The 16,185-nt window shown below is 39.0% G+C and overlaps 1 protein-coding gene across 1 annotated transcript; it reads left to right on the forward strand.

The window, feature by feature from the left end:
• The first annotated feature begins 4,337 nt into the window (after positions 1 to 4,337).
• On the forward strand, positions 4,338 to 15,712 carry RCVRN (recoverin). The gene is made up of 3 exons (XM_026682374.2): positions 4,338 to 4,889; positions 13,486 to 13,597; positions 15,487 to 15,712. Exons 1-3 carry the CDS (start codon positions 4,509 to 4,511, stop codon positions 15,576 to 15,578), a joined length of 585 nt encoding a protein of 194 aa, XP_026538159.2. The 5' UTR covers positions 4,338 to 4,508; the 3' UTR covers positions 15,579 to 15,712.
• Positions 15,713 to 16,185: the final 473 nt, after the last annotated feature.

The raw sequence follows: 16,185 nt of genomic DNA on the forward strand, positions 1-16,185 counted from the left end.
CAGGTTTGGGTTCTGCTATTTACTAAAGAGTAAAACAGAGGTGCTATAGAAATTTAAGCAATGGGTAAGCTTTGTAGAAAGAAGGTATAAACAACACGTATGTCAGCTGCAAACTGACAGAGGTTCAGAATTTATGTCAACAGGTTTTCAACAGTGGTTGGCACAGTAAGGAATATTACACAGATGCACAAATCCTTACACAGCAGCTGAGAATGGTGTTGCTGAAAGATGGAATGGAGTCTTGCAAACCATGAAGGACTCACTGCTAGAGGATTCTGGTCTAAGCAAGTCATATTGGGGTGAAGCCATATTGACTGCTAATTATTTAATTAATAGGTTGTGGAGTTCCTCCATTAATGATACTCCATATGCAGTGCTACATGGGAGAAAACCATCTCAAGCACATTTAAAGGTGTTTGGAAGCAATCCGTAGGTGCATATTCCAAAAGCAATTAGAAGAAAGTTAGGAATAAAACACAAAGGCTAGAAAGCTCAGGTTTGTGGGCTATGAGCCAGGCTCAAAGAGTTATCGCTTTAGCAATGGGAGCAAAAGAATAGTGTTTTCTAGGTCTGCAAGCTTTGCAGAGTAAAATTGGAACAGAATTGATGCAAATTTGTGGAATGATTCACTTAGTGACAGTGATCCACTTAGAGATGGTAATTCACTTAGTGATGGTAATTCACTTAGTGATGGTAATTCACTTAGTGATGATGTCAGTGTTTAGGGAGGAGAAGCTGAACAAGATAAGCGAGAGAGGGTTGACACACAATGGCAGTCAGTGCCATGCAGGTCAGAGTGAAGGAACAAGGGGATTCCACCTGACAGGTATTCTGCTAGTGAAGTTAAAGTGTGTAATGTATGGTATGAACCAAGGAACTTCTAAGAAGTATTGGCATTACCTAAAATTAAACAAGTAAAGTGGAAAGAAGCCATGGACAAAGAAATGAAATCCATGGGAGAACATGAAGTATTCACATCTATGACTTTGCCACAGGGTAGCAAAGCTGTAGGATGCAGGTGGGGATCAGCACAATTATGTTGGATTAAGTATAAAAAGGGATTCTCGGGTATTTGGAGGGAACTGTGAATGTGAGTCTTCAGATACAGGTATCTGAAGAATATTAAAGGTAATTGGATTTATGTCTATTCCAGTTATGAAGGGAGGAGTGTCAGAGTATATTCATGAACTGGAATAGAGCATGATAACAAGATCAGCCAATGAATAGGCATAGTAACTAAGTCAGCCAATGAGGACTGTTTGGAAACTGAAACTAGAAGTAGCCTAGGCATAGCTATATATTAAGCTCTGCAGCTCTGAAGCTATATTGAGCTCTGAGTCTGTCTATTAAAATGAAACTGCTTCTCTCTGCTGTGTATCTTGCTTGCCTGCCTGCTGAACTAAAGTGAAACTGATGTCTGTTTCTGTTTTGAGTTTGCTCCATGTTGGAGAAATCTACAACTGGCTTGTAAAATTTACTTAATATGTTTATAAATATACTAAATGAAGCACCAGCCATCTGTGTTTATTTTCCTGGCGCTGAATTTACACTGCAAAACTCTGAACAATCTAGCTGGATGGACCCACTGCCACTAGAGTGAGAAGGAAGAAAAGGAAGGAAGGAAGGAGGGAGGGGTGAAAGAAAGCAGGAGGAAAGAAAGAAAGAAAGAAAGAAAGAAAGAAAGAAAGAAAGAAAGAAAGAAAGAAAAAGAAAGAAAGAAAGAAAGAAAGAAAGAAAGAAAGAAAGAAAGAAAGAAAGAAAGAAAGAGGGAGGGAGGGAGGGAGAGGAGGAAGGAAGAAAGAGGGAAGGAGGAAAGAAAGGGGGAGGAGGAAGGAAGAGAAAAAGAGAGGGAGGGAGAGAAAGAGACAGGGACTGGAAACGTTTTCTTCCTGTCTTTTCCTCTCCCTTCCACAATACAAAGGAAATTTATCTCTACTGCATATACTGTACATGCGCACAAGCACACATAAATGTACAGGCACTCAACTGAATCTTGATGAATTTCATTTGACATTAATACTGCTTTACTGACAGATCTGGAAGGGCAAAGAGGATTGAACATATGGTTGAAGGTAGCAAGGGACAGCCAAATTAGCTGTGGACCAAAGCAATTAACCTCTTGAGTATGTCAAGTTTTATTTATATGTAAAATGTTCATCCTGCTTTGAAGTTTGCAGGTAGCATGCATCTAGCATTTGGTTTTGGGAGTATTCTTACAACAGTCCTGTGGGGCAGCTTTGCTAAGAGAGTGTTTAAATGGGCCATTTTTTCCATTTAAGTGAGACTGAGTGGCTAAGAATGACTTGAACCCAGAGCTTCTTCTTATCCACTACGCCATATTACCTCAAAAAATTGCTTTAACAGAAATTGAGGTGGGAAGTTTGGGAGTGAATATCTTGATGTCTCTTGGCCAAACTGAAGAGCCAGAGAAACATGATTTCACTACACAAGGGAACTGGAGACTGAAAACATATGAAAAACAGTTGCGGGAATTTGGCATGTCTGGCTTAATGGAAAGAAGGACTGGGGTGACATGATAGTGGTGTTCCAATATCTCCGGGATTTCCATAAAAAAGACAGGTTCAACCTATTTTCCAAAGCACCTGAAGGCAAGGCAAGAAGCAATGGATGGAAATTAATCAAGGAGAGAAGCAACCTAGAACTAAGGAATTTCTTGGCACAACAATTAATCAGTGGAAGAGCTTGCCTTCAAAAAATGTGGATGCTCAAACACTTAAGATATTGGACAACCTATTTGTCCAGAATGGTCTGAGGGCAGAGGTATGGACTAGACACTAGAAGATCTCCAAGATACCTTCCAACTGTTACTCTGTTTGTTTTTCTGTTGTAAGAGGGACGATAAGGCAAGTGCTGTTGCAGGCAGTTTTTCAGAAGAGGCATATTAGAAGGAGTGTAAGCAATGAGAAGAACATTCTAGATCCAGCATGAGAAGCTTTAAGCCTCCCCGATTTATCGCCTGTACTCTAATGAGATTCAATCCTAAACAGATTTTATTCCATTTACACTCCCTTCTTCCCCATGAATGCAGACTAAAGTGCAGATAGTTCTTGACTTATGACCATGCCTGATTTTATAAACTTTTCCCATGGTTGTTCCATGGCTATTCAAGGAGTAACTAGCACCTTGTTTAGCAGTGGAAATTATGGTCCCCATGTAATAAGTTGAGGACTCCTTGTTCATGTATGTAATTACATTACTCGTGGTACACATTCATAAAAAAACACCCAACAAAGCTTTCTTTTATTTCTTGAGTAGCCATGTACAGGTAGTTCTTGACTTATGACAATTGAAGCCAAAATTCCTATTGCTAAGTGGGACAGTTGTTAAATGAATTTTGACCCATTTTAAGTTACTACTGGTAACATGGTTAGTAACTTAATTTTCTCATTGACTTTGCTTGTCAGGTCGCAAAAGGGGATCATATGATCCTGGGACACTGCAACCGTCATAAATATGAGTCAGTTGCCAAGTTTTTGAATTTTGATACCGTGACTATGGGGGATGCTGCTTTATAAGTGTGAAAGTTTATAAGTTTGAGGTTATAAGTGTGAAAAATGGTCCCAAGTCTTTTTTTTCAGTGCCATCATAACTTCAAATGGACACTAAACAAAGTGTTGTAAGTCGAGGACTACCTGTATACAGTAACTGATTGTGTGCACTGAAATATAGCTCTGTCTTTGTGTAGTTACTGTTAGGTATGTAAGTTTACTTTGCTGAAAACAACACCTATTTATCTGAATGAAAAGCTGTTAGTTTGAAAATATAGAAAGGGAGCTATTTCTTGGTTACTGATATTTTTCCATGTGGGTCTAATAGGATGACAGGAAACAATTTAACCTGGTGTATAATTCCTTCCTTCCTTCCTTCCTTCCTTCCTTCCTTCCTTCCTTCCTTCCTTCCTTCCTTCCTTCCTTCCTTCCTTCCTTCCTTCCTTCCTTCCTTCCTCACTCCCTCACTCCCTCCCTTCCATCCTTCCTAGAATTAAATCCTAAAGTACTATTTGAAACATACTTCAGTAGCTTTTTAGTGACCAACACATCAGTGACAAAGATGGCCTGTCTATCTGTCTGTCCATCTTTCCCCATTCATAGGGTTTTTTTAAAAAAAAATTCCCAGCACCCACGCTTATCTTGAGCCTGACACCATCTGAATAAAGTTGAGCTGTTAAAGGAGGCTAGGAGGATTGAGAGGGCGGAGGGCAGATAGGCCAGTGATGTCTAAAGCTGATTTTCTTTGTGCTAAGGAGCTTGGAGAAACTGTGATCGTTGCAACCAAAATAGTCTCTCCCTTTATATGTGTGATATCCGCGTTGGTGTATTCATGACCATTAGGAGAGGCAAGGAGCAGGTTCAAAGGTCCATCCCAAGCAGCCTATATAAGGTATTCTGGTCATCTGCCCTTCCACTAGCTCAGTGGAGGCAAGAGAGAAAGGCTAATTCTAGCAGCATTGGTGAAGCAGTGTTAGGAAGTGAGCATCCAACCAAACCATGGGAAATAAGAAGAGCGGAATGATCTCTAAGGAGATCCTTGATGATCTGAAAATGAACACAAAGTACTCTGAGGACGAGCTGGTCAAATGGTATGACGCCTTCAAAAAACAATGCCCCGATGGACGCATCGGTAAAGCTGACTTTGAAAAGATCTATGCCAATTTCTTCCCCAACTCGGACCCCAAGGTCTACGCTCGGCATGTCTTCCGAAGCTTTGACACCAATGATGATGGGACTCTTGACTTCCGGGAGTACATCATCGCACTGCATCTGACCTCATCTGGCAAGACTGACCTTAAGCTGGAATGGGCTTTCTCGCTTTTCGATGTAGACCGCAGTGGAGAGATAAGCAAGAATGAAGTTCTCGAAATCATTGCCGTGAGTGCTGAGAACATTCAGGGAAGTGGAGGTGGTGCTCTGTGGAAGGGACAGGGAGTTGGGACTTGGGGACAACCCTTAAGGGTTGGACATTAACCAATCTGTGATGAAAATGTCTTCTTGCAAATACAGATAGTCCTAGACTTACAACAGTTCTCTTAGTGACCGTTCAAAGTTACAACAGCACTGAAAAAATGACTTATGACCATTTTTCAGTTATGACTGTTGCAGCATCCCCATGGTCATGTGATTTACATTCGGATGCTTGACAACTGACTTACAACGGTTGCAGTGTCCTGGGGTCATGGAATCTCTTTTTGCAAACTTCTGAGAAGCAAAGTCAAGGGAGAAAACCAGATTCACTTAACAAATGTGTTACTAATTTAACAACTGCAGTGATCCACTTAACAAATGTGGCAAGAAGAGTTGTAAAGTGGGGCAAAACTCACTTAACAAATTTTTCACTTTGCAACAAATTTTGGGCTCAGTTGTGGTCGTAAGTCAAGGACTATCTGTAATACAGTGATAACTGTGGGTATTCATGCTTAATGGTTTTGGTGAGGAAAGCTTGTGGAAAAAGTTTATTTCTTTCCTGTTACTGTCTGATCCCTCTGAAATTCGCATCATTTCCCCTTGAATTACATTCTTTAGAATAAGCCTCCTTTTGTAGATGGAAACTTGTAAAATCCAATTCTTTCCATTCAAGTATGTGGTCCTGTTCAACTTAACTGGATCTCCGGTCTCATCCTGCCTGGACCAACTCAAGCCATACAAATTGCCATCCTTATAAGAAGCTGGGTCATTGCTAAAATAAAGACAGTTGTAATCATCGAGAGGGAATAATGGCTAATGGTTGTGTGACTTTCTCAATCCATTTCTAGGTGGTAAATTAATGGATTACGTAGGCTAATACTTGTCTCCTGCACCCAAATGGATTAGCCTGTCCCAAATGCGGAGAGGTGAAACTATTGGGCTTATTTAATAGGATGAGCACAATTCTTACAATAGAAATAGTTCTGAATCCACTCATAATTTTCCCTCTTGGGTGTCAACCATCTTCTGCTGACTCCTTTCTGAGAAAAAAGGTTCGTTTGTTTTTTTTAAAGAAAAAGAAATTCATTTTAATTCTACTTTTCCAGTTTCTAGATTCCCTCCCAGTTGTGCACCACAAACCACAGAAGGACAAAGCAATCAAAGATTAATGTTGAACCTAAGACTCGGATTCTCTCCACAGAGTTTTTGTGAAGTCCTTTCAATTTTGTTATTCCACCCAGAAGAGTAAATTCCTGAGACTTTGAGAAGATGAAGGCATGAAAAATACATAGACCATGTTGGTTTTTCAGATCAGGCAAAGACCTAATTATTTCTACTATTATTTTTCATAGAGGGGAGAAACAAAGAGAACAGTGGTAAATTAAAAAATAGACCAATATATGGAAAAATTGCTATAGTTAGTCCTCATTTAGCAACCGCAATTGGGACCAGTAACTCAATTATTTAGCAAAATGGTCATTAAGTGAAACTACAACTGTGCTTATGATCTTATTTCAGCTATTCTTTGCTTTTACTGACCTGTAAAAGTCATACATGTGAAGACTTGTCGCAGTTATTTTTTCAGCAGCATTGCAATCGTGAATGGTTGATATATGAGGCAGTTGCTAAATAAGGACTGCCTATATTTGTCCTATTTTAAACATGCTATATTGTTTATTTATTCTTAAAGAAGAGGAATTATATTTCCTGGCTTTGGTAATCTCTGCAACAAATTGATGAAATAAATTACAAATATTTCCATTACACACTTGGGACAGAGAGACTAACTACAAAGGAACATTACATGATCAAAGTTATTGTATCAAATCCTAAATGGAACTGAGATTTATATTAATTCGCAGAATCATATTTTGGATCCAATGTTCTTCTGGGGTAGTTTTAAAAGATATAAATTGGAAAAAACTAACTATATAGCTCCATCAACCTTCCTGGAGCCAAGGCTAAACTGCATTAAAATAACACATTCTAGAATGATTTTCACTTAAGGAAGCGGGGTACTAAGTAGAATTAATATACAAGTCTAGTTTCTTCCAAGTTGTGAGAATTTTCTACTTCAAGGAAAAAGTTTTGTACATATTATTTCAGAGTGTGTATAGCTGTACTCCCCAGTGCTAAACTGAAATACAAGACACTGATGTTATGACCTAGTTGGATAATGAAATGCCTGTAAGAAATCAACCAACCTTAGAGAGCACCATCATTTAATCCAAACCTAAGGCCTTGTATCAATAGAATATTTGAGCTACAAAATACTTTTTCCCATCAATACAAAGCCTTAGCTAGTCTTCTAATGGGCTTTCTCATTTGAGATTGCAATTCCCAATCATTTGATTTAGGGCAGGCTGGCTGAGGAATTCAGGGAATTGAAGTCCACAAGTCTTAAAGTTGCCAAGTTGGAGACCCCTGATTTAGGACACAGAGAAAATTCCAACAAACTCCATGCTAAAATTACTTGAACACTTTGTTTCATCTCCTTCTGTTGAAGCTCAGCTGCAGCCTGATATAGAAGTAATCCTGAAACTAAATTCTTCAAGTCAATAACAGATTCTTTTAAAATATTTTTTGTATTTTGTATGTTTCCTTCCAGTCCATATTAACCCCTGCCCAGATTAGCCCGTTTTCTTAGCCACACTTTTCGGAAACAGTTTGCAATATGCCTTCTTCCTAGGGCTGCGATAGGGGGACTGGCCCAAAGTCACCCAGTTCGCTTCGTGCCTCAAGGGCAGGACTAGAATTCATGGTCTCCTGATTGCCCAATGCTGGCCCTCAAACTAGTTGTTACCATAGTTCTCACAACAAATTATATTTATGGGCACCCCCATTCTTCTTTCTATCAACGCCGTGCATCTCAGACAAAGCAAGAATTCTTCAAGAACAATTTTATATTCATTCATAAATCCTTATATTTATTTACTTTACAGCAAACATTTTACTTTCTGTAGATGTCTATTACCTGAAGGGAATGTGCTGTTCATATCACTTTTAAAGTGGGTTGTCTTTTTTCTGCTCAGCTTAGCCAGTGGTTTTTGATCACAATGATTATATCCAATTGGCAGATACACGGGATGCTAAACTAATAACAAATTAAGATGTCCATTTTGTTCTTCCACTCAGAATATTTTTTCAGTGCATAATGTGACGACCCAGGATGGATACAAAACAAACACAGTCACAGAAAACAGGTGAAGCCCCTTTTATTCCTTCACTTTGCTTCCAAGCTCTGAATATTCTTGACAGAAGCCAAAAAACTCCCACACAAACAGTTACAAGAAGAAGGGAAAAAGCAACACAAACCAGGCAAGATAAGGGCTGGAGGAGATCCACAGATAACACACACTGGGAAGGACGCCAAACTCAGAGAGAAACCATAAACTAGAGATATTTCCACACTTTGTTTCCAGCATTCGCCTGTACGCAGGTCCGTACTCTTATTCAGTTGTCACAGCTGCAGCCCATGAAGAGGATCAAGGCCCTCTCCTCCCGAGTAGACTATAACTCTCCCTTATCCTCTCCTCCCTGCGTGTCCTAGGATGGATAGGGGATGGGCCTGGGTCCTCCTCTGACTGCCCAGCCGGCCTCCGCCCTTCCCCAGCCTCCTCCACAACCTCCGGAGCCACACTTCCACTCCGTCGGCTGTTCCTCCTCTCCCTCAGTCAGTCTTCGCCAGGGGCATGAGACATATGCTCACCTGCCTATATATACATGTATGTTTTAAGCTAGGCTTGTTTTGATCAGTTCTTAGATGGGTTACAAGGTAGAACAAAAACTTTTTTTAAAAAAAGAGTAAACATTAAACCATAATCAATAAAAACAAATGCTAAAACAATGGTGTTAGAAAACCTGAAAAAATAAATAAGCTTTGAGAAGTATATTAAGGATACTCTCAACTTCAGAAACAATTTATTCAGCAATGGGAAAAGCCAAATTAATTGCTGAGATTAAAAGTATCTGTAGCAGGATCTGCAAAAGATGCCCCATAAATGCTCTAATACAGGGGTGAGGAACAATGGCTCTTTTATGATTTGTGCACTTCAACTCCCAGAATTCCTGAGCCAATCACATTGGCTCAGGAATTCTGGGAGTTGAAGTCCACCACAAGTCATAAAGGGGCCATCGTTCCTCACCCCTGCTTAATGGGGCAGAGCAGACCGTCTGGGAGATGGTGATTTTGAAATTCGCTTTCCTTTTCCTTTTTTCAAACAAGTATGTTGAATCAGTGACTTCTTCAAAAATTCTTCAGTTAAAATGCAACTCTTAGTCACAATCGCATTTAAGGGAAATCTGGAAGGAAAAGTTTGGGAGAGCAATAACAGACCACAAGCTCTGAAATTTGGAAGTGCCTCTGTCCAATATTTTCTTCTTAGGAATCTTCAGAAAGCCTGAAAAATTTCAAGGAACATTTATGTGAAAACAGGGAGAAAGAGGAGGTCAAACAGTAAGAAAGGAACCAAAGATTTTCACTGTTCTGTATATATTTGTTAAACTGCTTAAACTCAGTTTAGTAAGACAGCAGAGCCAATCACAACTGAGAACAAAGTATTCTCTTAAGATATATAGGTAGTTCTCAACTTATGACTAGTGACTTAGTGACAATTCAAAGTTACAATGAATCCCCCCCCCCCCGGGTATTTATGTCCTAGTTCTGTAGTTCTGACAGCTGGATCCCCCTCCAGTCACATGACCACACTTTGGGTGCTAAATAATTAAATTTATTTGCCTCTTTTTTGTTGTGTGGCTACTGTAGGTGGCTTACAATAATAAAATTATTACAGCTGTTTGTAGCATTTCCCCCTCATCATGTGACTAGGTTTTATGAATATTTAGCCCATACTTCCATTTTTGGGCAAAACCTGCCCACAGTGAACCATTGTTTTGCTTAGTGTGGCATTCACTTCATGATCATGGTGTTTGCTTAATGATTGCCACAAAAAAGGTCATTAAAATTGGTCAGTGATGTGGATGATCCGTTTTATGGCCATCAAGACTTAGGGCTATGATGGGCAGGCTCTATTACTTGTACTGCTTTTAAAATAGCCCTGTATTGTTCCATTTTATAGATGAAACATTACGCTGTGCAGTAGTTAATCTCTAAAGCTCTGCACATTTATCACCCGCTTGTTTGAATCCAAGTTTTATTTCATTTTAATGTGATGTATTACATCAGGCTAATGCTGTACACTAGTTTATTAATATGCAGGGCTGTGCATTGTGCGTGTGTATAATGCACTTCAAAAATTCCCAATTTTCTAAAGCCAAAGTTCACATTATGTAACCAGAACAAAACTAGTTTTTAATCAATTAGGCATCTTTTTCATAGGCAGGATTTACAACTTTTGGATCTCATTAGGAACAGATTGGTGTCACCTGCCAGTGGAAATTGTTATCACATCTTCAGGTAGTCTTCTAAAAAGTTGTAAGCACTAGGAATTTGGTTTTGAAGAATGAAAATAAGATCAAAGCAATTAATCACCCTTAACTAGAAATGTCTTGCCTCCTTGGTGTTAAAAGGAATACATTCTACATAGAGGCTGTAGTTTATCCCAAATAAATGTATATGCGGTTTGTGGCAGACTACATATATGTCCTGTGTACATATTTAGAACACTTCAAGCAACGAAGAAATTCAAAAGAGAGCCAGGCTGTGGAATCCTGGAATTGAAGTCCACATGTTTTACAGTTCCCAAGATTGGGAAACACTGCATTAAACTTGTATAGTGCCATGATTAAGGTCCTTAACTAGAAACTAGTAATTTTTATTCTCCCTTAGTTAAAGAAACCAGATAGGTATCTTTGGCCCAACTGCTTTCTTCTCAGCCCAACCCTCCTCACAGTGTTGCTGTTGGAGAGGTTGGTGTCAGCCCTTACAGACAAACCAAATCATGAAGTCCCCCACAAGATTAATATGACTTTTATTGAGAGTGGCTATAATAAAAGAATCTTAAGTTTTACCCCCCTCCTTTACTTTCAGTGAATTAGGGAGGTGTCCATCTGAACCTCTTCAGAATATTATCAGTTTGTTGTGGATTTAAAAGCTGTTTTGCCCATTGTCAACAGAACTGGCATAATTCTATCATCTCCCTCAAGGTCATTTTCCTGCACCTTCACCAGCAGGCATTTAATAAGCAGAAATAAAAGGCGTAACGGCATAGAAATGTGTGAAGAAAACAACTTGATCTGCTTAATTTGTATGTGTCAAGCTGTAATTCAAAGCACAGAAAGGAGGACAAATACAAAGTTTTAAATTTAGCAACTCTATCAGAACAAATTAGAGGGAGTGAGAAAGAAAGAACTGTGGGGGGTGCTTGTGTGCAAACGTGGAAAAAACCTATTTATCTTTTGTATGGTAGGACTGCTTCATCAAAGACACAGGATTAGGTTCAATAGGCTTTACAAAACACCAGAGCAAATACGTAAGCAGCCCAGCAGATTTTGTGCTGGCAATGGCAGACGGGAATTCTAAAAAGATGCACTATTTTGCAGGGAAATTGCATGTAAAGAATCTTAAGTCTCCATCAGAGAAGGGTTTACAAGTTCAGTCTAGGATAAACTGAAATAAGATTGGATAAGAACTCAGGTGACCTCAAGATGGGCAGCCAAGTCGTAATCGGATATTATTGAGCTCTTGTTTTTGCTTATATGACAATGGTCTTTTAATGTTCCCCAGATGTGTTCTTAGTAAATCAAGAAAATTCCCCAGAACTGGCATGGTCAGATGGGCATTTCAGGAATTCTGCTCCCAACATTCTTGGAGGAGGATGAGCTACGAAAGGCTCTCAATAAAGCTTATAAGATGAGGCATTAACATTTAGGTTTTTAGAATATCAGCCATTAGAGGGACCTCCATGCTTAACAGGCCTTCCAGTGAGATATAACTAAGTAAGATCCTAAGCAGATGTGCTCCATCTTTTGATTGAAATTGTCTTATGGACGAGCAGCAGAAAAACAGGGGCATCACAGATGGCTGGGCATCAGATATTTTAGAATTCTACCGTCTACCAGGATTAACAATGATGAATGATGATGGGAGATGTAATCCAACACTACTGCCTGTCATGACCGCATCATATAAAAACCAGATATTGATAACTGGTGGCAAGAGAAAAGTTTCAGTGAACCAGCCCTAACTGATCAATCTCCGTCAACATCAAGATTCAGTTTGGAAGATGAAAAGGTGTTGTTGAACAGGCTAAACCATATCATGCTTTTGGGATACAGAATCCATATTTCATGCTCTTCAGCATAGAAATAATTGCCAAAACTTACATCTATAATGTAATTAGAGAACTTGCAGTTTTGCTGGCTGAGAATTATGAGAGTTGCAGACCCATGCATATAAAAGGTATCAAGTTGAAAAGGTCTGCCATAAGTAAAAATATACAGATAAGTCTCCGTGGATTCATTGATGCTCTTCTACCTCAAGCATATGATATCTGAACTATTTGCCATCTAGTGAACATCTGGATTTTTGCAGCCCAGATATGGTACATTTACTAGAGTCCTTATCAGTTGCTCCAGGTATCTTATGCAAGGATTTAGAATATCAAGAAGCTTAGCTGTATAGAAAGAATGACTATGGTTTCATTATTAAATACACAGGTGAGCTAGATTTAGTAGTATTAAATGAGAAGCAAGAGACCTAAAGTTCTCCAGAAGTTGGCCATCCTATCTTGAACTAATGAGAACTATAGGCCAATACTATAGGCCAATACAGTTTTCCTAACTCAACTGAAAAGTGCTACATCTTCGAGTCCTCTGGGTGTTTTTTTGAATGGGTGACCAACCAAGAACTCGCAAAGTATTCTGGAAACTCAACATAGTAGAATAAGGCAATGGCAAACCACTTCCAAGTCATGCCAATTAAACCACTAAAAGCTACAGCTGACTCAAAGGCATCAGTTTTTAAACAATGTGGTGCAGTAATTATGCTAAATGTGCATGAAAAAATTCCCAGTTTGAATCCCAGTTTCAAATCTCACTGCAGGAGCTGGGAAATTCTTACTCCTGTGCACAAAACTGATGACATAGGAATACAAAGCCAGCACCTCCTTCCCAGAGTTTGCTATGTCTGGGTTGCAAACAAGAGCATGGGGAAATAAATGTGATTTAAAAAAAAAACTTTCCCTTGTACTTTGTCTATGCTTGTAAACCATCATTTTCCTGTAGTCACTCAATCTCTCCTCCTTTTTCCACCTTGCCTTTTACCTTCCTTTGCCCTCGTATTTACTTGTCCTTTTAGATGATTCCCCAAGCTTTACAGTTTCTAAACAAGGCAGATATTTTCAAACCTACTGTTCTGATTACATTCAGAAACCTTATCCATGGGGTCCCTAGGTGTTTAGAGAATATGGGCCAATGGAGGACCAGGTGCCAGGGATTAGATGCTGAGGATAAGGGCTCCTGGATCTTCAACAACTCTGACAAGTAGGCCATCCATTGCTGAGAGTCAGTTGCTCCAAATATCCTATGCAAAGATTTAGAATATCAGGAAGCTTAGCTGTAGAGAAAGACTGACTATAATTTTTGTTTCCATTTATCCTGCCAGGCAATATTTAAGATGATTCCTCCAGAAGAACAGAAAGCCCTGCCTGACGATGAAAACACCCCCCAGAAACGGGCTGACAAGATGTGGGCATTTTTTGGCAAGGGAGATGCTGGTAAATTTGCCTTTCATCTCCTATCCAGACTACGTATTGTTATTAGTTGTATAACATTACATATAACACAATGCATATTTGTTCTATAATAGTTTTGACTATTTTGTCTTTAAAAACTGAGGGAGTGACAACCCAAAGCCACTCAGTGGTTGAAGAGTAGACTACAACCCGTGTCTTCTTCTCATAATCCAAACTTTTGATGGGAGCAGGAGAAGGTGGTCTCCTTGAGTACCTGTTTTCGGTAACAAGGAGTGCCTTTGATTAATGTTTCTAGCAACAAGCAAATTTCCCACATGGAAAGTGGATTCTGATCAGAACCAATTCAGGCTAACTAGAAGCAATGTCTGTGCAAAAGATTAAACTCAAATGATCTGACAATTCATTCTGCGGCAAACATACCTCCTGAAAATGCAATTAGGCACTAATAAATAAAAATATTACGGGATATGAATGGTTACATATAGTTACTGAGCATGCTATCTAGATACTTAATGACTCAAATTATTTTGGCTGATTTCTTCAATTAAAAACATTAAAAACCCAACATGCTTGAACCATATATAAAGTAATATTTTTTTTTCCTTTTAAGGGTCTCTCACCTTTTATCTGTGGGAGACCTCTCTCTCTCTCTCTCTCACCTTGTCATAAATTTCCAGGGTTGTGCAATAAAAACCTATTCTGGCCTATCAGGAAATTATGGATAGTCAAGAATTAGCTCTCATATTATATGTAACCACTTGGTTGCTTAATCACAGTTAAACCACAGTTAAGCATATAAATTTAATAAATAAAAATAGTCAACATAGCTCCAACCATCTTTTTAAAATTTGACCTACTTTTGAGTTTCATTTAATATGTGCATAACATGGAATGAAAAAGGGTGACGGGAGGAGAGTTCTCCATTCGGAAAGCTTAACTATTTTTATACTTTTTCCCAAGATTACACAGCCTTTCTCCAAGACAGCAATCATTATGAGAGCTACACCAGCATCTGGGCTGCAGGAATCTGAAAGACCAGTACATACCATAGCAGGATGGAGAAAGAAGCAAAGAGATATTTTGCTATCATCTAGTGGCTATCTGAAATTTTGCAGCCCAGATATGATAGCTCTATTGTAGTTTCATAATCACAAATGTTCACAAATTAATACAGGAATGTTTGTAACATTCATTCCAAATGATGTTGTCAAAATCTTCCACTTTCTGTTGCACACTCAATTACCTCTTGCTCTGTACTGATTTAAAATCCAGGATCTATTTTTTTAAAAAAATAGGAAACAATCTGGGCTTAAAAGCATTTAAATAATTTGTATGACGTATCTCTTAACCTCTACTTGTTACCAATGAACCCAATGATTCCTTCCTTATATTTTTGGGGGGAGGGGAATTATAGCAATAGTACTTAGACTTATATGCCACTTCAGTGCTTTACAGCCCTCTCTAAGCAGTTTAGAGTCAGCATATTGTCCCCAACAATCTGGGTCCTCATTTTATCCACCTCAGAAGACTGGGTTAACCTTGAATCTGATGAGATTCAACTGCCAAATTGCAAGCAGCCAGCAGGCAGCAGAAATAGCTTACAGTACTGCATTCTAACCACTGTGCCACTGCAGCTCATGACCCTGTAGTCCCTTTAACTTGGGGTGGGTTCATGGTGACTGGGTAGAGCTGAGCATTTACTGGCTGGATGCCTTCCTGATACTTAAATGGAGTCCGCAGCAGATATTTTCTGTTTGTGAGAGAATAAACATTTGCTGCTACCTAGGATCAAACTCTCAACCTTCCAAGTGGGAGACGAGTCTTCACCACTAGGCCATTGCCCCGCTCCGTTCCTTATATTTCATGTTACCTAAATAATTTAATTGTACGCATTGGTTTTGTTTTTGCAGACAAAATTGCTGAAAAGGAGTTCATTGAGGGAGTGATGAAGAATGATGCAATAATGGGCCTCATCCAGTATACCCCCAAGGAAAATAAATAAGAGCTTCCAAGTTGGACAGGAAGCAAAAAGGCAGGGATGTGAAAAAGCGGCATGCAATGAACAGCTAGGGGGAATTCAATACATGTTTCTATTTGTGTATCATATGAAAGACAAAATACAACTCCAAAAGAGTGTTCCTTTTTTCTTCTTCTAGTACCATTACTAGTTCGGTTAGCAGTCGCAGTCAACCCATATTTAATCTTGCAGTTTCTAGAATTTTTCAAAGAAGGATGGAAAGCAGTTTTGGAAACTGTGACCCTGAGTTGTATTATTTGTAGAAAGAAAGAAAATAGCAATATGATAAACTGCAGGACTGAGATCTCTTCATTCCAGAAATCACCTGAAAAGTCCAGTATCTGTAGGGTGCTTGGTGCTCTCTGAGGTTGGTGGTCTTCTCGCAGATATTTCATTACCAAACTAGGTAACATCACATTTATGGCAGAAGGGAGCGGGATTTGCAAATGTTCAATCACAAGTTACAAATATTCTATTAGTCCACTATCTCCTAACCTATTTTAAAACTCAAATACAACAAGTGAAACATTTCCCTTCTGTAATACATAAATAGCATTTATAAGCTAAAGATCATAGGTCTTAACTTGCTACA

The sequence above is a fragment of the Notechis scutatus genome, chromosome Z, assembly GCF_049901735.1.
Source record: "Notechis scutatus isolate UNSWTSFEM ecotype Mainland chromosome Z, rNotScu1.2, whole genome shotgun sequence".
In the NCBI taxonomy this organism is placed as follows: Eukaryota; Metazoa; Chordata; class Lepidosauria; order Squamata; family Elapidae; genus Notechis; species Notechis scutatus.